At 38.5% G+C, this 22,774-nt stretch overlaps 5 protein-coding genes across 9 annotated transcripts in view; all 5 read left to right on the plus strand.

Annotated features, from left to right (window-relative positions):
• The window catches only part of LOC104813751 (bromodomain-containing protein 9), a 4,555-nt gene extending 729 nt beyond the window's left edge, over positions 1-3,826 (plus strand). The window contains exons 2-10 of the mRNA XM_010541488.2: positions 8-239; positions 856-892; positions 1,021-1,099; positions 1,218-1,263; positions 1,358-1,456; positions 1,944-2,012; positions 2,091-2,439; positions 2,530-2,672; positions 2,825-3,826. Of these exons, the coding sequence (XP_010539790.1) occupies positions 8-239; positions 856-892; positions 1,021-1,099; positions 1,218-1,263; positions 1,358-1,456; positions 1,944-2,012; positions 2,091-2,439; positions 2,530-2,672; positions 2,825-3,478 (1,708 nt within the window). The 3' untranslated portion in view covers positions 3,479-3,826. The remainder of the gene's footprint in view (positions 1-7; positions 240-855; positions 893-1,020; positions 1,100-1,217; positions 1,264-1,357; positions 1,457-1,943; positions 2,013-2,090; positions 2,440-2,529; positions 2,673-2,824) is intronic.
• Positions 3,827-6,791: 2,965 nt separating this feature from the next.
• Positions 6,792-10,018, plus strand: LOC104813752 (serine/threonine-protein kinase PBS1-like). The gene is made up of 6 exons (XM_010541489.1): positions 6,792-7,498; positions 7,605-7,658; positions 7,744-7,898; positions 7,997-8,186; positions 8,828-9,219; positions 9,506-10,018. Exons 1-6 carry the CDS (start codon positions 7,402-7,404, stop codon positions 9,758-9,760), a joined length of 1,143 nt encoding a protein of 380 aa, XP_010539791.1. The 5' UTR covers positions 6,792-7,401; the 3' UTR covers positions 9,761-10,018.
• Positions 10,019-11,289: 1,271 nt separating this feature from the next.
• On the plus strand, positions 11,290-15,704 carry LOC104813753 (ATPase 3, plasma membrane-type-like). The gene is made up of 16 exons (XM_010541490.1): positions 11,290-11,358; positions 11,516-11,635; positions 11,733-11,969; positions 12,201-12,962; positions 13,059-13,184; positions 13,272-13,376; positions 13,449-13,593; positions 13,687-13,839; positions 13,925-14,163; positions 14,257-14,289; positions 14,377-14,458; positions 14,561-14,721; positions 14,798-14,971; positions 15,065-15,247; positions 15,336-15,415; positions 15,519-15,704. Exons 1-16 carry the CDS (start codon positions 11,299-11,301, stop codon positions 15,613-15,615), a joined length of 2,757 nt encoding a protein of 918 aa, XP_010539792.1. The 5' UTR covers positions 11,290-11,298; the 3' UTR covers positions 15,616-15,704.
• An 841-nt stretch (positions 15,705-16,545) lies between these two features.
• Positions 16,546-22,122, plus strand: LOC104813754 (pentatricopeptide repeat-containing protein At1g76280). 5 transcript variants are annotated; one of them, XM_010541491.2, is made up of 14 exons: positions 16,546-16,811; positions 16,895-16,955; positions 17,047-17,150; positions 17,229-17,436; positions 17,651-17,758; positions 17,870-18,052; positions 18,506-18,994; positions 19,352-19,447; positions 19,555-19,728; positions 20,071-20,298; positions 20,489-20,632; positions 20,733-20,921; positions 21,147-21,266; positions 21,446-22,122. In XM_010541491.2, exons 1-14 carry the CDS (start codon positions 16,798-16,800, stop codon positions 21,839-21,841), a joined length of 2,514 nt encoding a protein of 837 aa, XP_010539793.1. In that variant the 5' UTR covers positions 16,546-16,797; the 3' UTR covers positions 21,842-22,122. The 5 variants fall into 5 exon arrangements, with proteins under 5 accessions (XP_010539793.1, XP_010539794.1, XP_010539796.1 ...); XM_010541492.2 differs by having other exon boundaries at positions 17,047-17,110; positions 17,243-17,436; XM_010541494.1 differs by lacking the exons at positions 16,546-16,811; positions 16,895-16,955 and having other exon boundaries at positions 17,047-17,110; positions 17,293-17,436.
• A 547-nt stretch (positions 22,123-22,669) lies between these two features.
• The window catches only part of LOC104813756 (uncharacterized protein At1g04910-like), a 4,305-nt gene continuing 4,200 nt past the window's right edge, over positions 22,670-22,774 (plus strand). Inside the window, exon 1 of the mRNA XM_010541499.2 lies at positions 22,670-22,752. The gene's annotated coding sequence lies outside the window, so the exon portion shown is untranslated. The remainder of the gene's footprint in view (positions 22,753-22,774) is intronic.

Consider the following 22,774-nt stretch of genomic DNA (forward strand, 5'->3'; position numbering starts at 1 on the left):
GCGTAACCCCCGGTTCAGCATGGATCGATGACGGTGACGACAAAGTGGACGTCGAAGACGACGAGCGTAGGGAGAAAAAGCACATGCTCTTGCACGGCTTGAACTCCCATGTTCATAGGCATTCTCCTAATTCCCAGTCAGCCGGTTCCGATCTGAACCACGACGATCCCAGCGAGAATCCCGAGGCGTCCGTCAAGCGGCGGAAGATCGGCGGCGGCTTTCACGGATCTGATGATACGGTAGCAATCGAATTCCCTGTAAATCGAAAATGTTTCCAAAATCGAATTGGGGATTATTCAATTTGGACAGATTTCGGTTTATTTGAGTAATTAGGTTTGAATTTCTTTGTGGATTTCGCGCGTTATTTTGTGGGGGGTTTTGCTTGAATATGGATGCAGAAGTGGATGAGTTTGACCGGGTCGGGTTTTTTTTCCTCCTATTTTTATTGGTGGGAGAATTCATAATTCAGCTTTTCTGTATTTTTTTCCCTTTTTGTATTTGGCCGAGAAAATCTTGGCGTTGGCGGGTTCCAGTTTTTTTTTTCTTCTTGCTTTTATATGCAGTATTTATGTTTTTTCACTTAAATATTATATTTTATTCTTTGATTCTTGTATTAAATCGTAGTTACCTCAATTAAAGACTCTGCACTGAGACCATCATGTCTGAGAAAAGATCCAATTTGTCTTTTCTTCTTAGTTTTATTTTTGGTACTTCATGGCCTTTTACTGTGCCCTCCATAAGTGAGACTTCCATGAACATGGGTATCTTACCTGTATACATTGTTTCATTTCTTGTTTTTCAAAACTCCCCCTTTTTATGGATTGGATTGATGACTATCCATTGGTGTTCCTGCAGGGAGAAAAGGGTTCGATAGCGACAGGCATTCCTCAAGGCATCTCTCTCTCTATTTTGTCCCCTTTTGAATTTCATGGGAAGGCGTAATCTTGAGTTCGTACGAGAATAAAAACTGAGTTTTTTTCTACTGATTAAATTAAATTTGTTCCATTTATTTGTGGACAGATTCACCCATGGAGTCTGAACCCACTACTCCTTTGCCAGACAAAAAGTTGTTGGTGTTCATCCTCGATAGACTTCAAAAGTATGTAAATTTTGTTTTGGCTCTGTTATAGTTTCTTCTCAATGTTCATCTTCTTTGTGTTTTGGATGAAGTTTTTGAACTGGGTTTTGATAGTTTGTTCGTTTGCAATGACTTGAAGGAAGGACACTTATGGGGTGTTCTCAGATCCAGTTGATCCGAAGGAGGTGACCATCTTCTGAGGATATTAGAGTTGTTAATCTTACACTGATTAGTAGATTCATTATATCTTATATGTCCTGTGGTGGTTGTTTTTTTCAGCTTCCTGATTATCATGAGATTATAGCAAATCCAATGGATTTCAGCACAGTTCGGAAGAAGTTAGATTCTTTAGCATATGCTAACTTAGAGCAATTTGAGGTACTTCCTGCTGTTGAATCTATTTCGCTTCTTGATGTTTCTTTTCCATCGGTGGTATATGTCAAAGTGGAAGGCTCAAAGTGTTAGTGCCATAGTTTGTAAGGTAGCTGCAGATAGTCTAGTTGCCTTGCCATCTGCTACTCGGAGTTTCTTTTAAGTTTTTTAGGGTTTATGGAGAAAACCATCAAATCTTTGTTGGTTTCCCGTTCTCTCTCTTTCTATTTGTAGGAATAATCTTATGAGTTTGAAGGCAAACTTTGTTTTGCTAACCCGTGAAAAGATTGTGGCCCTATCTGCTGTATGCGAAATGTTATCGAAGATTCTTATATTTACAGGGATTTAGCTTTAACTAGACTGAAATGTTAACACATCAGCGTTGAACTTTAAGTTTGCTGAGTTTGGCATCCGAAATTTTCTGTTAGTTAGGATACGGAAATGGGAAATAACTCAATCTTCTGAAAGACTGTTCGATTTCTATTTTTGGCAGAGAGACGTGTTTTTAATATGTACAAATGCGATGGAATACAATTCACCAGACACCATATACTTTCGACAGGTTTGTTCTTCATCAGAACTTGCTACTTTTTCTCCTCCTGCTATTTTTCTATGTTTCTGAGAGTGTGTCTTTGGATAGGCCCGAGCTATGCATGAGATCGCGAAGAAGGATTTTGAGAATTTGAGACGAGATAGTGATGATGAAGAACCGCAGCCACAGCATAAAGTGGCTAAAAGAGGCCGTCCTCCGGGCAAGAGCCTGAAGAAACAGCCTGAACCATCTTCCATTGATCCCACTACATCTGAAATTTCAGCTGAAGCTTTGATCACTGCCATGGGAGATAGCTCTAAGCTATCTGGTGCTTACAATCTAAGAAAAGCACCTAATTCGCATAGGTTTCGTCCTGCAGAAACATCCATTAGATTGGGTCATCATAGTGGCGAGACTCAGAGTGGCTGGTCGATTGATTGGGAGAACGAGTTTCCGTGTAAGAATTCCAGCTTTGCTTTACTTTCGTCCATTCTTTTTTGCTGATAAAAATCATGAGTTCTTATATTGTTCTCTTCATTACCTGTAGCTTCGGTTGTGAAGGCTGTCAACAAGTACGGGATGAAACATGTCGATGAGAACAGACGTGATACGTATAACCAGCTCTCGGCCTCCATGCAGGAGCCTTCCGTCTTAACAACAATTGAAGACGAATCGAAACAATTAATTCCAGTATGTTGCGATGCGAAAACTCGGGGTAGATTATAACATTTTCTTGTTTTCTTAAACTTGGAAAAAAGGGGTAAATCATACATGGACTAAGTGATTTAAGGATTTCAAGTTCGTTATATGATCGTTTGTTTCCTCTGACCGCTAAATTTCAGGTCGGATTGAACACTGAATATGGGTATGCTCGGAGCCTGGCACGGTATGCTGCAAATCTAGGCCCGGTTGCCTGGAAAATCGCTTTGAGGAGAGTAAAAACCGTTTTGCCTCCTGGCATCGGATTTGGTCCCGGGTGGATCGGAGAGAACCCGGCTCCCGAGGATCCTCAAGAGCAGATAATAATGTCAGGAAACCCGAGATGCTCAAACGACATGGTGTCTGATGATCATGTAAGCAGAATCCTTTCTCCAACTCCCTCTTCTGTCTCGCATGCCTTCATAGGAAACAGGCATTCTTTGCAAGAAGGTGAAGAAAGTCTACCTGCTCGAATGCTGAATCCCGAAACCAAGTTTTCTGCAGGCAATAGCATGAACCACATGACCCCGTCTTCATCTTCCTCGTCCCCGCAGATTCAGCAATCGAGGCAAATGATCGACTCCGAGGGCAATGGCTTAATCCGTGGTTTCAGTGGCTTAAACCACAATCGGAACCAGATGTTGGGAACTGCATTGTCTCGACAAGGTTCATTGCCGTTCAACAAGCAAGAATTCCATCAGTTTCCACCCGACCTAAACGCTAGGCTCGTCTCCCCGAGCTCACCGACGGGCCAGACGGGTTCATCACAGAACCCGGATTTAGCATTACAGCTCTAAAGATGGATCGGTAACATACATATATAGATGTTTACACATCTTTCTTTGTAGCTGTCTCAGCCAAATCATGGTCTCTGGGTATCATGAGATGAACTCGTGTGGAAAGTTAGCTTTATTTGTGTAGGATAAAAATATGGGGGAGGCTTTTATGTACAGATTGTTGGAGCGTCCGGAATCTGGATTCCAGATTTTATTTTTTGGGTAAGAACCCAAAAAGAAGATGAAACCACCCCCCCCCCAGAATTCCGTAGATTAGAGTATATGATTTTGTATTTATTTTTGTTAGCATTTTGAATGTGTAACAAAATAGCAGAATGAATGAGGAAACAATGCGTTAGATTTGTGTTACATGTGAAATCGACCATGTCATTATTTCTGAAATGCCCTCTGTTTTAATCTTTAAGGATTCGTATTGCGCAGTGACCGTGGAGATATTAATTTTGAATTGAAGGGATAATATATGACAGGATTTGATGTAGAACATTGGATATATATTTTAAAATAGATTATTCGAGTTAAATTTGAATATAAAATCTAAAAATAATTGAAATGGATCCATTGATTGTATCAGTACGAAAATTTTAAATATACAAAAATGAGATAAAAGAATTTGGAAATATAATGTTCCAAAGAAGAAAGTAAAAGTAGAGGGAGTATGGTTTTGCCTTTTGCACGGATGACGGATCCAATGGGGCAGCTCTCATTCGTTCGTTCAAATTAATAATAAATTTAATTGATTTAATTAAATTTCTATATTATAAAAATAATAATTATAATTGAAAATTTCAACTGCATTGCGTGTTGTTCACGAGATGTTCCGTTGGCTCACAAGATGTTCGTGTGAAAATTCTTTCTTGTGTTTGGTTTCTTTCCGTCAAACTCATCCTTTATGTTAGTTACATTATTGTACTATTATAAGATTTTTCATTTTTAAAATTTACAGGGCAACTAATGATTATTTAGTAATTACCAATAATAATAATATCAACATGTGAATAGATGAATTTCTAAACACTTTTTCTTCGATGTAAATTGTTTATTTTTTTGTATTTATAAAGTTTACGGGTTAAACTAAAAAAACACAAGAAAAGCTAATTTCAATTACAAAACTAGATTAACAATTATATATACAAGCTAAATTCACATTTTTCATAATTGAACATTACATTCTCCGCATTAGCAGAGAATTGCATTCCAAAAGTTTTAAAATTTAATATTGTTGAGTCTTCAGCAAAGTCTCTGAGCGAAGAAGAAGGTTTCGAAGTTTCGATTTCGGTCAGAGGGTTCCAAAACGCGGAGGGGCATTTTGGTAAAATGCTAACATTGAAGATTATGAGATTAGGGTTTTCTGATTTTGTAACTCGCAAGGTTGTTTTCTGCGTTTTTCCGATTGTCTCTCTTTCGGCGGAGACACTTTCGTTCTCCGTGAGTCGGCACCGCTTTCCGGCAGTTCTCCGGCGGCTTTCTCTTTGTGTAACCCTAGCAAACGTTGTTCCTCTTTCCGAGACGTAGGTACCGAGTGTTAGAGCTCGGTACTGAACTCGTAAACTCTGTGTTCTTTTCGTTTCTTGCTCACACGAGAGATTCGGAGAGATCGATGAGGTTTTCGGAGGTAAATCCTCTACAATTGTCATAATATTGTTATACAGGGCATCATCAAAGACAAACTTTTGATGCGGACGAAATGAACTTCATTAAAAAAAAATATTTCTGAATCGATGTCCAGACTAATCTCGGAAGTCATAACAAATCAAGTGATTGAAATTATATTCTCCTCCCAAATTTCAAGTTCGAATTCAAGACGAGACAAACGCTTTACGTGTCTATTTTATGGTTGAACTATCCAAATTGGGTGTTCATTAGAATTAATAAATCTGGCAAACATAAAAATCTTATACGAGCATAGAACCATTGTTGCTTGAAGCCAAGCAAATAAGACAGACTTTTAAGGTTGTTGCGAGAAAAAGCTGTCTTTCTGAAGGTTAAAAATATATATAAAAACTAAATATCATTTATTTATTTTGTTAGGAAGATTTGGTTAATTATTAGACCGAATCTAGAGTAGATCTAATACACTCATTTGCAATATTTTATTGTTGCACCATCCAATAAAATACCGTTAAAGTCTATTCCATGAATTAAACTAATAAAATAATTCATCATAAGAAATTCGTCAGTGCATGCTATGCATTGCCTTCTAGATAGATATCCAGAGAGATTATTATATACATAATAACTTAGACTCACCTGATATTACAAATAATTAAATATTGATGGGCGCTGGATACTTGCCCATAATTATGTAATTAATTACTTTATATTGTTAGCGTGGCATATATAGTTAATATACACAACTAAATGGATATTTTGGGAAATTTTTAATTAAGAATGTCCATCAATATCTCATCATGTGTTCCAATATATTAATAAGTTTGAGGACAATTTCATTATCAACAAGTACTTTTTTTGTGTATATATGTAAGCCTACTGCAAAAAAAATTTCCCCAAAAAAAAAAACTATTTTTTTTAATCTAAATCATTCGTTTTATAAATTTGGAAAAAGGAATTTTTCTACCAAAAAAATAAATGAAAGATAAGATTGAAAAAACTACTAAATATATAATAAATTATTAACAATAGTGGAAACAATTTTCCAAAACGGTAAATTAAAGTGGGAACAGTGCTGCCGTTTTACAACTTATTCGCACTGCCGCCACGCGGGAAGCCACGTAAGCTCAATCGAGCCCACACGCCAAGTAATCACAGCCGTCCACGTGTCAAAATCTCAACCGCGTTTCAGTTCGGCGAGACCAACAGCTGTCGGCCTCATGGAGGACTTTCAGTCACACTATTCATTCATGGAACAGAGCTACTCGTCGAAGAGGGGCATAGACGGAATTTCGCTTTCCCAAGCGCGGAATCGAGAGGGGCAATACGGTAATTCCGTGCACCAGGGGACCGGAGCCTTTAAATGCGAGCGAGGAGAGAGAGGGGGCGTGAAGAATGAATAGGCGAGTTTTTGCTGGTTCTATTATTTCCTTTTCAATTATATAATTAATAATAATAATAATAAATGGAAGGAATTATTTTATTCTCAGAAATTGGATAGAGATGACTAAAGGCAAACACGCAAAAGGACAAAAACGAAGATAAAAAATAATAATTTTAAAGGAAAATAGGGCCCCACATCGAAAGGCACCAAACGTAAGTCGTCGTCTTCTGCTGCTTGAATTTAGCTGAAACTGAAAAAAATACAATTTAATAATTTTTTATTCATGGAAAATAAGCAAAAGAAGAAAATTAATAGCAGGATTTGGAAAAAAAGGGAAGAAAGACACGCGGTTCTAAAGTTAGCCTCGTCGGCTCCGTGAAATTCTCTCCTGTTTCTTTTGCAAAGATTCTTCCTTTTGATCCATTCTGTTGCAAAATCTGTTCTTCTTCTTTCATATATAAAGAAGCCATTTGTCTCATTGGTATAATTTTAGCAAATCTCGAATTTTCTCTCTTTTTTTTATATATTTTTTAAATTAAGTTTTTGGCCGATTCGGATCTTCCTAGGGAATAGTAATTCAATCAGCTTATACCCTCGATTCATTTGTTCTCTGGAATTATAGAACAAAAGAGAGAGAAGAAATATTGATTCTTGATTCTCTCTCTTCCCCATTGTAGTTCCTGAGACAAATCCTAGGTATTTTGCGGCTTTTTTTTTTGTTTGGTTTGGTTTCTCTCTCGCATTTCTCAGACGGGTCTTTTCCGGGTGGGTTTCTGGAGCTGGGCTTGCTGATAATGTTAGAGACATGATCTCATACCAGCTCCTTGTCTGAATCCCTTCGCCATTGCTGCCGTCATCCTCAAGCTCTCTGTTCTGGGCGTGTTCTTTCTTGAATAAAGTTTTGTTGTCGTCCTGGAGAATCTGAAAGGAAATGGGCTGCTTCTCTTGTTTCAATCCTCGAACGAAGGACATAAGGGTCGACATCGATACCTCCCGATGCAGCTCTCGCCACCCAAATGACTCCTCAGGTCTCTAATCTCTTTATATTCCATTCATCACATCGAAATTCGTTGGCTTTTCATGAAAGTTTCGTCCTTTGACGTGTTTTCCGGTGACCCTCCTGTCTGTTTTCAGTTAACGTTATCAGTGATAACGGTGGAAGAACAGAGTCGAATTCGGGTGTTTTAGGTGAGGATTTAAGGGTTTTTTTCCCCAGACATTTGAAAGAAGTTTCGAACATTGGTTGATGTCTTCTTGTTGGGTGTTTGATCAGTTGATGGGAAGGTGAATAGCCCTAAACCCGGCGGCGGAGCCCGAAGCTTCACGTTCAAGGAGCTGGCGGAAGCGACAAGGAATTTCAGGGAAGTGAATTTGATCGGTGAAGGAGGTTTTGGGAGGGTTTTCAAGGGCCGTTTGGATTCAGGACAAGTAAATTTCTCGCTGAACGATGTTGTTGTTGTCTTGACAAGAATCTCGATGAACTGTTTCAAGATCTGGAAAATGTGATCTGTTCTTCCTTCTGACAGGTAGTGGCGATCAAGCAACTGAACCCAGATGGCCATCAGGGTAATCAGGAGTTCATAGTGGAGGTTCTCATGCTTAGCCTCTTACATCATCAGAATCTCGTAACTTTGATCGGTTACTGTGTTTCCGGTGATCAGAGGCTTCTTGTCTATGAGTACATGTCCATGGGAAGCCTGGAAGACCATCTTTTCGGTGAGTTTTCACTCAAATATCTCGAGATTTTTCGTGTTTCTTTGGCATACATCGAGTTATTAGCATCTATGAATAGTGTTTATTAAAGGGATGACTCAAGTTTTCATAGCAATCCCTTGCTTTTAGTTGCATTTGTATACCTTTGAAATTTGAATGGCACGGACTCGTTTCCGCTCCCGCGCAAATTTGCGTAAGAGGCACGGAATCTACTTAACATGTATTTCTTTGGATCTTTACTTGTTATGGAATGAGATAAGATGTTAACGGAGCTCGATTAGGGTAGACCGAGTAAACTAGGCCTCGATAAGCTATTCCACGTATGATATTCAAACTGTTGGAATTGCGCGGGAAAGTATTACCTGTTGTTTTTCGTTGATGATTGAACCCGTATCTACTAAGTCTTCATGTACACGCTCCACAAACCGTGTATAATACGTAAATTACGTGACTGCATACTGCATTTAGATTCAAGCTATGATCTATGTTAGTTTTGGCGGTTGGTTGTTTGAAGTTTAGGATATATTTCCATCTCAATCTAAATGCTAATTCTGTGGGATACACATTCCTTATCAGTCCGAGTTGACGAGCTTTTCCGTCTATCCTCTGTTTATATCTCTTTTTTGTTCTTTCTCGTTTTCCAGATCTCGAACCTGATCAGGAGCCTCTGAACTGGATCACCCGGATGAAAATCGCGGTGGGTGCAGCTCGTGGTCTAGAGTACCTTCACTGCAAAGCAAACCCGCCCGTGATTTACCGTGATCTGAAATCTGCAAACATATTACTAGATGAGGACTTCAACCCGAAACTCTCCGACTTTGGACTGGCCAAACTAGGTCCTGTCGGCGACCGAACACATGTCTCAACCCGTGTCATGGGGACCTACGGATACTGTGCTCCCGAATATGCGATGAGCGGAAAGTTAACGGTTAAATCAGACATCTATAGCTTCGGTGTCGTGTTACTCGAACTGATCACTGGCAGGAAGGCCATTGATGTGACAAGACAGCAGGGTGAACAGAACCTCGTCGCTTGGGTAAGTAAAGCAGGTTCCTTGTTAAGCCTTTTTCACGGTTTTCTTATAAACCCATGTCTCTATATGAGTTTGCATCTAAACCCAGTTAAAGAATCTTCAAGCCGCTCCTTTTTTCAGTTGCAAGCACCTATGAATATGATCAATCAAATTTTCGGTTTTGGCAGTCACATTTTCCTTGTTAAACCTTTTTTCACGGTTCTGGCAAGCTGCTACGTCGTTTTTCAAGTTTCAAGAATCTCTGATCAATCACATTTTCGGGTTTTCGGTGGGCTTATTCTGACTGCAGGCACGCCCGTTGCTCAAGGACCAGAAGAAGTTCGGACAGCTTGTGGATCCTTCGCTTCGGGGGAGATATCCGAGGAGGTGTCTGAACTACGCGTTAGCGATAACAGCGATGTGTCTGAACGAAGAAGCGCATTACCGACCGTTCATCGGAGACATATTGGTGGCTCTCGAGTACTTAGCCGCTCAGAGCGAAGCTTCAGGCTCTCGAAGTGCAGCGTCCAAGTCGCCGAGGAATGTGACCAGAAACGATGAATGAGTTTGCAAGACAGATAGAGCCTCTGGTAGGTCCAGAAGGTTTCGTCTCATTAGAGGGAGGAAAGAAAAAGTATCCGCCAACATTATAAAATTTGTTGAATTTATTTATTTTGGGTTAAATTTTATATGGTATTTTTTCATTGTTTGTGGGTTTTTTATGTAGTCATAGATTGGATTTGGACGACGAGGATTCGCTGAATGCGAATTGGATGTCATGTAAACATTAATTTTTAAAGCAAAAAAAATCATATTTTGGTAATATATTATTATAATATTATTATATAAAGTAGATGAGTATGACATATTCCGAAAAGGGCAATTTCACTTGTTTTCTTATTTCACCGATTAAATTATTCAAATTTGGTATAAGAATACAAGATTTGTACATAATATTCACTAAAAGTTTGTTTATATCCATTCATTCCTTGATTAGATTTTTCAAGTTGAAAATATTAGTTTATGGATATTTTGGATTTTATTTCAGTTATTTGGAGTTTGATTTATTTATTTTTTGCATTTCGTCCGGTGGAAAAAGTCAATGATTGATTAAAATCTTGACTTGTAACTAATATGCATTATTGATTAAAATATTTATAAATAAAATGGTACAGAAAATTATAATTTTATGTGATCTGAGGCAAGTGATTAAGAATAAAAAAACAAGCTTTCTAATTTTAATTTGAAAATAATCAAAATAAATTCTGAAACATCTATTTGTTAGTATAAACAATCGAGGAGATCAAAGGAAAATCTCATTAGCCCAATTAAATCATATAAATTGTATTATTATAGATAATTAATAGATGGATAGATTTAAGTTTTGAATCAGTAGAAAATCTTTTCGTATTGTAAAATCTGATTAATACATATTTTTATGGTACGATCTTGCTAATATAATTTTTTTTAATACAAATAGAATAATTATTAAATTAAAAAAGAAATATAAATTAAAAGAACTAGTCATTGATATAGCATGACGTATTGTATCGAATATATATAAACACTAAACTTGTATAATTCTTGTTTTTTATCCGATTAAAAAAATCCATATGATTATTTTCAATTTTGGTTTCATGATTGTTTCACAATTTTAATGGATTTTTTTATACAATTTTAATATTTATTTTTATCTAAATATATATGATCAACCAATTCGATCTTTTTTAATTTTAGAATTTCATTTGACTGGATAAATATAAAATCAAAGTAGTTGGGATTAGATATGATTTGATTGGATTAATGAGATTATTTATTTTTGCTAATGCAAAAAATTATTAATACATATTTTATTTGTAAGATATTTTTAATATATATATATATATAATATTAAATAAAAAAATAAACGCACAATAATAGAATTAATAGATGAAGATAAATCTGTAAAAGATTAATCAGTGATATAATTGATGTATATCCTAAACGAAGATAAATCTATCAAAAATAAATTTATAAATTAATCTTCATCCCAAAACCCTATTTCAATTGTTCTCTTGTTTCTTTCAGTCTCTGTTCTTTTCTTTTCTTTTCTTTTGCACAACAATGGCAACAACAATGGCAACGGGGATTGAAAGTATCAAGAACAACGAGAATGTCGATCTGGTATAGTTTTACTTTAAATCTTTAAAAAACGTTATGTTGAAGATAATTTATACATATATATATACATACATACATACATACATACATACATACATACATACATATATATATATACACGTTTGTAGTGTGTATAAAGTGTTGTGAACTGTGATTGCAGGAGAAAATCCCTATGGAGGAAGTTTTCCAGCATTTAAAATGCAGCAGTGAGGGGTTAACCAAAGAAGAAGCAGACAACAGGCTCCAGATCTTTGGTCCCAACAAATTGGAAGAGAAGAAGGTTAATAATTATATATTATTGAAGCACTAAAATAACATATATATTTATATATGTGTATATATATATATAACACGGACATGTATATGTTACTGGACAGGAGAGCAAGATATTGAAGTTTCTAGGGTTTATGTGGAATCCATTGTCGTGGGTGATGGAAGCAGCGGCCATAATGGCGATAGCGTTGGCTCACGGTGGAGGGAGAGATGCTGACTGGCAGGATTTCGTCGGCATAATCTGTTTGCTGTTCATCAATTCTACCATCTCTTTCATTGAAGAGAACAACGCCGGCAATGCCGCCGCTGCTCTCATGGCCGGTCTTGCTCCCAAGGCTAAGGTACGTGAAATATACGCATACATCTACGTTGAATATTAACAGGAAAAATTGTAACTTTATGTTTCGATTGACTTGTTTTTTTTCTGGGTTTTTTATTTATAGAATATATATATATATATATATATATATATTTATGAGCTTTACCCTCTTTAGGGTTTTTTCTCTCTCTATGTTTTGGAAACGTTTTGTTGTCAAATTCTACCAACAAAGATACGTTGCTTTCCATTGCAGGTTCTGAGGGATGGCAAGTGGAGTGAAGAAGAAGCGGCCATTCTTGTTCCCGGAGATATCATAAGCGTCAAGCTCGGAGATATCATCCCTGCAGATGCTCGTCTCCTCGAGGGCGATCCTTTAAAGATCGACCAATCTGCCTTGACCGGTGAATCCCTCCCCGTGACGAAATCACCGGGCGAAGAGATTTTCTCGGGCTCGACTTGCAAGCAAGGCGAGATCGAGGCTATCGTTATCGCGACGGGAGTTCACACTTTCTTTGGGAAGGCTGCTCATCTTGTGGACAGTACAAACCAGGTTGGTCACTTCCAGAAGGTTTTGACCGCCATTGGAAACTTCTGCATATGCTCCATTGCCCTCGGAATGCTCGTCGAGATCGTGGTTATGTACGCGATTCAGCACAGGAGATATCGAGACGGGATCGATAATCTTCTCGTCCTCTTGATCGGAGGGATCCCCATTGCAATGCCTACTGTCCTGTCTGTGACAATGGCCATTGGTTCTCATAGGTTGTCTCAACAAGGTGCTATAACTAAGCGTATGACCGCCATCGAAGAGATGGCTGGCATGGATGTTCTCTGCAGCGACAAAACCGGAACGCTTACTCTCAACAAGCTTACTGTTGACAGAAGCACGGTAGAGGTTTTCGCAAAGGGGGTTGATAAAGAGGAAGTGATCTTGTTGGCTGCTAGGGCTTCAAGAACTGAGAATCAAGACGCCATTGATGCAGCAATGGTTGATATGCTTGCTGATCCCAAGGAGGTATGCATATATATATATATATATATATTTATGTATGTATATACGATTACATTGTTCTTGATTCTTGTCATTCGTTTTACGCTCTTGTGTTTTCAGGCAAGAGCTGGTATCAAAGAGGTGCATTTCCTTCCGTTTAATCCTGTGGACAAGAGGACTGCTCTAACATATATCGACGAAAGGGATGGCGAATGGCACCAAGTGAGCAAAGGAGCTCCCGAGCAGGTGATTTTTCATGTCACGGATTCGTTTAGTCGGTCTGACGTTATATATTTGCCCGAATTCGTTGATTAGCTGCTCGTTTTCGTTCAGATCCTCGCTCTCTGCAATGCTGGGGAAAGTCTCAAGAGGAGAGTCCATTCCAAGATCAATAGGTTTGCCGAACGTGGCTTGAGATCTCTTGCTGTTGCAAGACAGGTTTGTTTACATTTTGATCGTCTTTTTCTTTTTCCGAAAACGATTACCGACAACTGCGTTTTTTACATTCAGGTTTTGCCCGAGAAAACGAGAGAAGGCCCTGGAAGTCCATGGGAATTCGTCGGCTTGTTGCCTCTGTTTGATCCTCCAAGGCATGACAGCGCAGATACCATCAAACGAGCTCTAGATCTCGGTGTCAACGTAAAGATGATAACCGGTAACCATTGGCTTGGAACCTCTGAAATCCGATAAAACGCTGTCTTATACACTTTCCTCTCGTCATCGCTCTGTTTCTCGTGCAATGGCTTAGGTGATCAACTCGCTATCGCCAAGGAGACAGGTCGTAGGCTCGGGATGGGAACAAACATGTATCCTTCTGCTTCTTTGCTCGGCCAAGATGGAGCATCCATTCCCGTAGACGAGTTGATTGAAAAGGCAGACGGGTTTGCAGGCGTATTCCCAGGTCAGTCTGCATTCTCATTCAACTCGAAAACATTCAAGAACACGTTTTTTTTCGTAATCCGAATCTACCGTTCTTTTGTACTCAGAGCACAAATACGAAATCGTGAAAAAGTTGCAAGAGAGGAAGCATATCTGCGGTATGACCGGAGATGGCGTGAACGATGCTCCGGCCCTGAAGAGGGCAGATATCGGAATTGCTGTGGCTGACGCCACAGACGCCGCGAGGAGCGCCTCTGATATCGTTCTTACCGAGCCGGGACTCAGCGTCATCATCAGCGCCGTGCTTACAAGCCGAGCCATTTTCCAGAGGATGAAGAACTACACTGTGAAGTCTCTTTTATACACCTTTCTTCTCTCTTTCATCTGATTTCTTTGTTCATGAAGATTAAAACCCCTGAAAAATTTTCTGTCTCTGTAGATTTACGCGGTCTCTATCACCATTCGTATAGTGGTAAGAACAAAAGCAGATTGAATTCCGACATTGTTTTCAAAAGGATGGACCGTGGTCGGTTCTTTGCTGATTTTTTTTTCTCTGCAGTTTGGCTTCATGCTCATAGCTCTGATATGGAAGTTCGATTTTTCGCCGTTCATGGTTCTGATCATTGCCATTCTAAACGACGGTGAGGTTTCTCTTACACGTCGACGATATACATATATATATATATATATGTATATATAAAAAGAATTGACAGAAAGAGAATTGTGAATTTGTGATGATGCAGGGACCATCATGACAATCTCAAAGGACAGGGTGAAGCCATCTCCCACGCCAGATAGCTGGAAACTGAAAGAGATTTTCACCACTGGCATCGTTCTTGGAGGCTACTTGGCCTTGATGACGGTCCTGTTCTTCTGGGCTGCTTACGAAACCGACTTCTTCCCGGTACAAATATCCATTCCAATCTCTCGTTTTTTTATAAAAAAAAATCTCTGAATCTTATGATGGAATGATTGCACAGAAAACGTTCAACGTGAGGGATTTGAGGGGCAGGGAACACGAGATGATGGCGGCGCTCTACCTGCAAGTGAGCATAGTGAGCCAAGCTCTTATCTTTGTCACGAGGTCTCGAAGCTGGTCTTTCGTGGAGCGCCCCGGAATGCTCCTGGTCACTGCCTTCGTTCTTGCTCAACTGGTAAACCCTCTGACGGAATCTGAATCTCTAGGGTTTGTTTCTTGGCATTCAAGTAACTGTACAGTATAAAAAAAAACCTCGGCATTATTTCAGGCGGCGACATTGATAGCAGTGTACGGGAAATGGAGTTTCGCGAGGATAGAGGGCATCGGGTGGGGCTGGGCTGGGGTCATATGGCTATACAGCGTCGTCTTCTACGCGCCGCTGGACGTGATGAAGTTTGCCATACGTTACATACTCAGCGGAAAGGCTTGGCGTAATGTGTTCGAGAAGGAGGTGAAACACGCATTTTTTAAAATTTACGAATCCACTATAATCAGGGAATGATGAAGAACACTAACGCACAGATTTCTGTCTTAAACAGACAACATTCACAAGAACCACCATTGACGTAGAGCTGTCTGAGATTGCAGAGCAGGCTAAGAGACGAGCTGAGATAGCAAGGTCTTTACATTCAATACCCTATAATACACATATTCATATATATATATATAGTGTGTATATATATATATATGCTGAATAATATATATGAATATATGGATCACAGGCTGAAGGAGCTGCACACGCTGAAAGGGCACATAGAGTCGATGGTGAAGCTGAAGGGTTTGGACATTGAGACGCCACATCACTATACCCATCACTAAGCACTGGAACCATGAATAAAACCCAATGTGTTTTTTTTTTCTTATTGGGTTTAGGATTTTTTTTTAGGGTTTCCGTACATTCAGACTCTTGGGGTTAGGTCTTTTCCGTTTTTTTTTTATTATTGTTTGATTATTACTATCTTATACAAGACTCATTAAAAAAAAGGCTTAATTTACAATGCCATATTAATTTTTTTTTCAGAATTTTGAGGTATTTGAGATCATATAGAAATAGTATGCATTATTATATTTTATATATTAAATACAATAATTTATTGGTACTATTAATTCTAACTATAGATATATATGTCTCATTTTCTACATCATATGTGTTTACAATTTTAAATTGAAATTATCTATTTCTCTTTTCTTTTTTCTTTTTTTTGGCACACATTAATTTTGCTCACGATCGGTTTTAAATGTTTCTAATTCATAATACGAATGTCAAATTGTACTATACAATTATTTCTAACCACTTTTTTCCATGTACCTTTTTTGTTTATTAATTTTTGGGTTAAATCATGTTCAGATTAATTTTTTTTATTTAAATAGAAATGCACTTTGAGATTCTGTTGCAATAAATTTAGGAGATAGGTTGAAGATATTCTGTTATAATTGTATTATACAATTTAGTTTCGTTTGTCACTTTTAAAATATATATTGCAATGATGTAGGAATAAAATATTTTTAAAAATTTAAATAAAGTATCCTAGACCTAACAGCTCTTTAATGGGCCTTCTATATGGACCATTAAATTGATTTAATGGGCCTATTTATATTAGGCCCAACTTAAAGTAGAGATATGGACTTCTCAAATTGAGACCAATGGAAGTTCAGTACCAGAAAGCGTACAAAAAAACAGGTAATTTCCTTTTCACACTGTACACCGTTTCAGACATCTATCTTTGCACGCCCTGACGTTTGACCCACATCCGTCCGACACAAGGGACGATTCATCTCCTTGGGAACGCCAAGATGTGCTCTCCTAACCTGCTTCAGCTTCTTTGAAGAAGACGATATGGCAATGGCGGAGTTTTCCGATTAGGGTTTCTCTCTGTGCACCACCGGAATTAAAGATTCTCTACAGTTTTTGGTTATGTTTTCCTCAATCCCTTGGTGAACTACTGGGGTTCGGTATTTCCCGTATTTATCACCGAGAATCGGCTCTCCGAACTCGGAGCCATGTTCCGAGCTCTGTAAGTGATTTGATTGATTGGTTGATTTGAATCTCTAGTTCGTATTACTTCATTTTGGATTCTACCCTCGTTTGCGTCTGCAGGAGGCTTTCTCCATTGCGATTTCTCGTGGACTCGCCCTCCAAATCAATTCCAAACAAAAATGTATGTCGAATTGTGGATGATCAGTGATCCCTGTCTTCGTTTCTCGGTTCTTACAACTTTGTGGATGTTATGATGGAGAATTTGATTGCAGGGAACGAGAACAAGCAACTATGATAACTGGGTCGGATGTTCTTGTTCTGTAACCACATTGACGGGTACGTCGGATGAACTGATTTTGAAATCCATGTTCATTAGGTGGGCTTACTCTTTTTCCTGTGAATCATAAAACAGAAGGTTTTGTGAGTTCAAAGATGCAACCTTTTGATGATTTAGTGTTCTCAATGTAGGTAATGAATTAGTTGGGCATCGAGATGAGTCGAGTACCATGATTTTGCAGAGGCAGATTGTTGGTGCTCTTTGTTCGGGAGAAAGGCACATAGCTTCAAGTCTGCTTGTAAAGTTAATGAACGAGAATTATCCGCTTGAAGCCAATGACTTTTTGCATATTCTAAGGTATTGTGCACGGTCTCCAGATCCTGTGGTAAGTTGAAAGACATGAAATTTAGCTTTGGTTGTTGTTTAAGTGAACTTAAACTCCGTTTGCAATCGCTCTTTTAGATAAGCCACACAAGAAAGCCAGTGGGAAAACTATTACTTAAGTGTGGTAGACTTAAAAGGCAGTGATTTTTTTTCGGCTCATTATATGCTAAACTGGTAATTTCTCACCTGAAGGTGGTAATTTGATCTTCTTGCAGTTTGTCATGGAGACTTACAGTGCCATGAGTGAGAGAGAGATCAGTATGGACACCAAATCTTTGTTGTTCATTGTAATTGCCCTTTGTAATGGTGGATATTTTGATCAGGTACTTCAATTCCAATCAAGTATCCAACTCAGTCTTCATTCTGACTTGTTATATAATGTTATAATAATGGACTGTTTCTGTTTCTCGTGTGTCCGTGTTATACCTGTTCAGGCTTCAGATTTGATCAACTTTGCTGGAGAAAGTGGTAGTGTGTCTCCTGTTCTGCCTTTATATAACTATGTTCTTCGAGCCTGTGCAAAAACCAAAAATCTATTGCATGCAAGTAAATGTTTGGACTTGATGGATCGCCAGAGAGTTGGGAGGAATGAAACCACATACTCAGAGCTTCTCAAGGTAAGTGAAGAACATATGTTATTCCCCTTGTGCCAAAGTTGGTGTAGGTTCAGTTTGACATTGATTAACGGGAATCAAGATTATTGTGTAAATCATAGGATGTGCCAAATAATATGGCATAGGTTAGTAAAATTTCTGGGCTCACAAAGATGTCAAGTCTTGACTCTAGATAGAATTAAGAACCCTTGGTTCTTGGAACTCTACCATTAGAGAGTCAATTACTTTTGCTCCATTGGCTTTGCCGGTTATGGGTAATAGTTCTTACCAAATTTGAACAAGGAGTGGAGGAAAGTTGAATATGGCGATTCTTTTCCTGATAAACTTCAATGTTGCTCTCCTTCCTGCTCATGATGTCACTTTGCGTTATTTTATAAAATAACGGCTTGACCTAGGGGTTTCATTTGTGTTCTGCATGAGCTCACTGTGTTGTGATCTGATCAATGTTCTTTTCAGCTTGCCGTTCTACAGCGAAATCTATCAGCTGTTCAGGAGTTCTGGAAAGAGTACACTAAACACTATAGTCTGAATATATTTTGTCTCAGAAAGTTCATATGGTCCTTCAGAAGGTTGGGGGACTTGAAATCAGCATATGGAGCATTGCAACAAATGGTGGATCTAGCTATTAGGGGAAAGCATTCTCTTGAATCAAATACTAAAGGGAGATTGTGTACCTCAAGACTGGATATTCCTATACCTTTATGTGGTGAAACAGGGCTACAGGAAGTTGGCTTTCACGAACATCCTGTTGCCACGATGGTGGATGCTTATGGGAATGATGCAGTGATGTGCAAATTGCCTGATAGACACAGCAGAGAAGTTGAGTGTTCTAGCGTAGGTTTGCAAAAAGTTTTGAGAAGCACCCTGTTGTGGTCATTCAATGATGTGATTCATGCATGTGGACAAGCTAAAAATTCTGAACTTGCAGAGCAGTTAATGTTACAGGTATCTCCCACTAGGCCCCCTTCCATCCACTCCTGCAGCCTCTTTAGTTGCTATATTCACGTTCTGGTCATCAGACCTTTATGAGTGTTCTTTGCTTAGGGCCGGGTTATAGGAGCGCCACTTAAGATGGGAAACTTGTCGCTATAGGAGCGTCTCTTAAATTTGGATTCTTTATTTGTAAGAAATAAAATATGTCACATGATCACCAACACCACTTCGTATTGTTCATGTTATGCAATGGAACTATATTGTAATAACTGGCCCTTCACTCGTCTTTCTGTGGGTTTTCTTAATCCTACCTCATGATGTTCGATGAAAACTCTAATGTCTTATTATCATCTTATTGTGTGCTAACAGATGCAAAATCTCGGCTTGCAACCATCAAGCTACACATATGATGGCTTTGTTAGAGCAGTTGTGTCTCAGGAAGGATATAGAAAAGGCATGGCTCAGGTAGGATTCTCGCACTGTCCGTTATTTCCTTTTGTTTAGACTGCTCGTTTTCCAGTTATTCAGTTTTTTCCTGGATGGTTTTGGTTAATGTCATTATGTCTTTGCAGTTGAAACTAATGCAGCTGCAGAATCTGAAACCATATGTTTCAACTCTTGCAACCGTTTCAGCTCATTGCAGTAAAGCCTTACGAGTGGATTTGGCTGAATTTCTGCTGGATCAAGTTTCTGAACCATGTTATGCATACCCCTTTAACAATCTTCTTGCTGCGTGTGACACCTTGGTTAGTTAATCATATATATTTTTTTTTATTTGAGAGCCATATTACATCAATCTTTTTCCCTCTGGTGTTATATTTGTTTTGTCACGTCTGTTTTTTTTTCTTTTTCTGAAGCCTTAGGTATAATGAGTTAGTTTTGTCGTTGCTCAAAGTATTGTCCAACTCTAATTATATTAACCATCAGGGACAACTGATGTTGGTGCTGTTAACATTGAACATGGTTGCATATTGTTCTTCACTGCAAGATGTTGTAACAGCATCTAGATCATGGTCTTACATGTTGCATAAAGTAAATATTCTATACATGTTTTGTGAGCTGTTTTGTGTTTATTGTGATTTGTGTAGGATCAACCAGAACGCGCTCTTCGAGTTTTGGCTAAAATGAAGCAGTTAAAAGTGCATCCAGATATCAGGACCTACGAACTGCTCTTTTCACTGTTCGGTAATGTGAATGCACCATATGAAAAAGGCAATCTTTTGTCCCAAGCAGAATGTGCTAAAAGGATAAGGGCTATTGAAATGGATATGGCAAGAAACGGCTTTCAGCACAGTCTTTTCTCGATATGGAATTTGGTAAGTTTTCTGTGCAATCCTCTTTCTTATCTATCTGAAATTGATTATACGGTTCGATTATTTTGGAAGTCCCCTTTTTTCTAGTTTTCCATCTCTTTTGAGTGTTGGGAGATTACCCTTAAGTGTAGAATTCTACCAATCTTTGATTTCTTGGGTTTTGATTTGTGAATGTGCTTTCTTTTTTCTCCAGTTGAAAGCATTCGGAGCTGAAGGGATGGTGAGAGAAATGATCCTATACTTGCAAAGGGCCGAGTTCCTTTTTAGTGACAGGGATATGTATCTAGGAACCTCTATATACAATACAGTGCTCCATTCACTCGTTGAGGCACAGGAAGTAAGTCTTCATTGTTCTATCTGCTGTTGTAGGTTTTCACACTCTCTCTGACTGGTTCTCATGACCTAGTAGTTGATCACATTTTTTTCATGATCTGCAGTGTAACTTGGCGATTGAAATATTCAAAAGCATGAAATCACGTGGATTCCCTCTCGATTCTGTCACGTATTGTATCATGATTGATTGTTGCAGCTATATTCATTCTTATAGATCAGCTCGTGGGCTGGTTTCAATGATGATTCGTGACGGGTTTAGCCCTGAGACAGTCACTTTTACTGCTCTCATGAAGGTACCAGTGGATTCTCTGATTTTAACCTCAAAAGAGTTTTGTGCACTATCTTTCTCCAAGAACTCGTTGTTAACACGAAAACAAGCCCTTACATCTTCCTAATTACCAGTGCTAATGGTTTGGCTACATTTTAGCTCTTCATTTCTGCTATTGCCAGATTATATAAGTCACTTATACCATCCGGAAGCCTGATCTATTCATTAAAGGTGGTTTATCTTCTCGTAGATACTGTTGGATGATGGGAATTTTGAGGAGGCGCTTAATCTTTTGGACCAAGCAGCATCTGAAGGGATTAATACTGATGTCTTGACATATAATACCATTCTCCAGAAAGCATGTGAGAAGGTAACACATCCCTTGCATTTTGGCTCCTGGTGATAATTGTTGGTAAGATCGCCGAGTCCCGAGATCAATCCAAGTGGATAGACCCTGTTCGTTTCCGGTGCCCTGTTTGAGTAGGCATTTGTTCTGAAATCTTTCCATCACAGTTTTGTTGATGGATCTTATGTCTTTTTTATCTGAAGGGAATGATCGGTGTGATCGAGTATGTAGTCGAGAGAATGCATCAAGAGAGAGTCAAACCAGATCCAACGACATGCCAATTCGTCTTCACTGCTTATGTGAAACGAGGGTTTTACATGACAGCATTAGAAGCACTGAACATTATGAGCCTAAGAATGCTCAGCAAAGAAGACAACGAGAGCCTTGAAGATAAGAGAACGGAACTGGAGGAGGATTTCATCCTGTCTGAAGACCCTGAAGCCGAAGAAAAAATAGTTCAGTTGTTCAAGAACTCCGAGGAACATCTTGCCGCAATGGTTCTTAACCTAAGATGGTGTGCAATCCTCGGGTCACAGGTATTATGGTCAGAAGATCAAAGCTCATGGTCCAGACGACTTTCCAACATGTACGGCGTATGAACTGCGATTTTCCCGGCACCAGATTCATCATCTACGCCTCCGCCCAAGCAGCGGATAATCTACTGAAAGGATTTGAGGTGAATTATTTGTCTCTGTGGCTGATCTTATGAGCTTTCATTGAATTTGGAACAGTAAAAAAAGAGAGTCTAATCTGATTGTTGATAGCCTTAGAAGAAGTTCTGTTCTCTGCAACAAGAGAAGAGTAGTCTCTTTCTTGTACTCTTTACTTCAGTTTTGTTTCTTCACATCATTAGATGCAAAAGGATTCTTTTGTTCTTGTCTCCTTGGTGACGCAATTTGTCTGAACATTAATTTGTATGAATAAAATAAATTATTTTTTGTCAATTTTATACGTATGATTAGAAATGGCATAAAAAGGGTTAAGAGGGATTTAATCGAACATTAATTTGTATGAATAAAATAAATTAATTTTTTTTTATAGAGAATGATCGGTAGAATACTAAAGATTATCAACAAACTGCAATGTATATGTAATTCTAGAGATTTCAATACTAATTATAATTGTCAATCATTTATAATCGATTGAGGACCAAAATATTCCAGGACCGAGAAGACAGACAAATACAATTGTAACGAAGTAGATCAACGAATATGAATTTATAGTTCTAAAATGTTAAAAAAAAAAAAATCTAACAACTAAGAAGTATAAAATAAAAATTTTAATTATAAAATTAAAAATGTAATTTGATTTTTAATTATTAGTTTAGTTATGCTAATTCGTTAGCCATTCATGTCGTGAAATAAGAAAATAACAAAACTGTTCTGATTCGTACCCTCCCTCTCTCTCTCTCTCTCTCTCTCTCTCTCTCTCTCAGGAAGACTTTTTCTCCTCCTAAGGAACTCCGAATCTCTCTCTCTCTCTCTGTGGCGTTGGCGCGGCGGAGACGCCGCCATGGCTCTCCATCGGCGGGG

Source organism: Tarenaya hassleriana, unplaced genomic scaffold (assembly GCF_000463585.1).
Source record: "Tarenaya hassleriana unplaced genomic scaffold, ASM46358v1 Cleome20, whole genome shotgun sequence".
Classification (NCBI taxonomy): domain Eukaryota; kingdom Viridiplantae; phylum Streptophyta; class Magnoliopsida; order Brassicales; family Cleomaceae; genus Tarenaya; species Tarenaya hassleriana.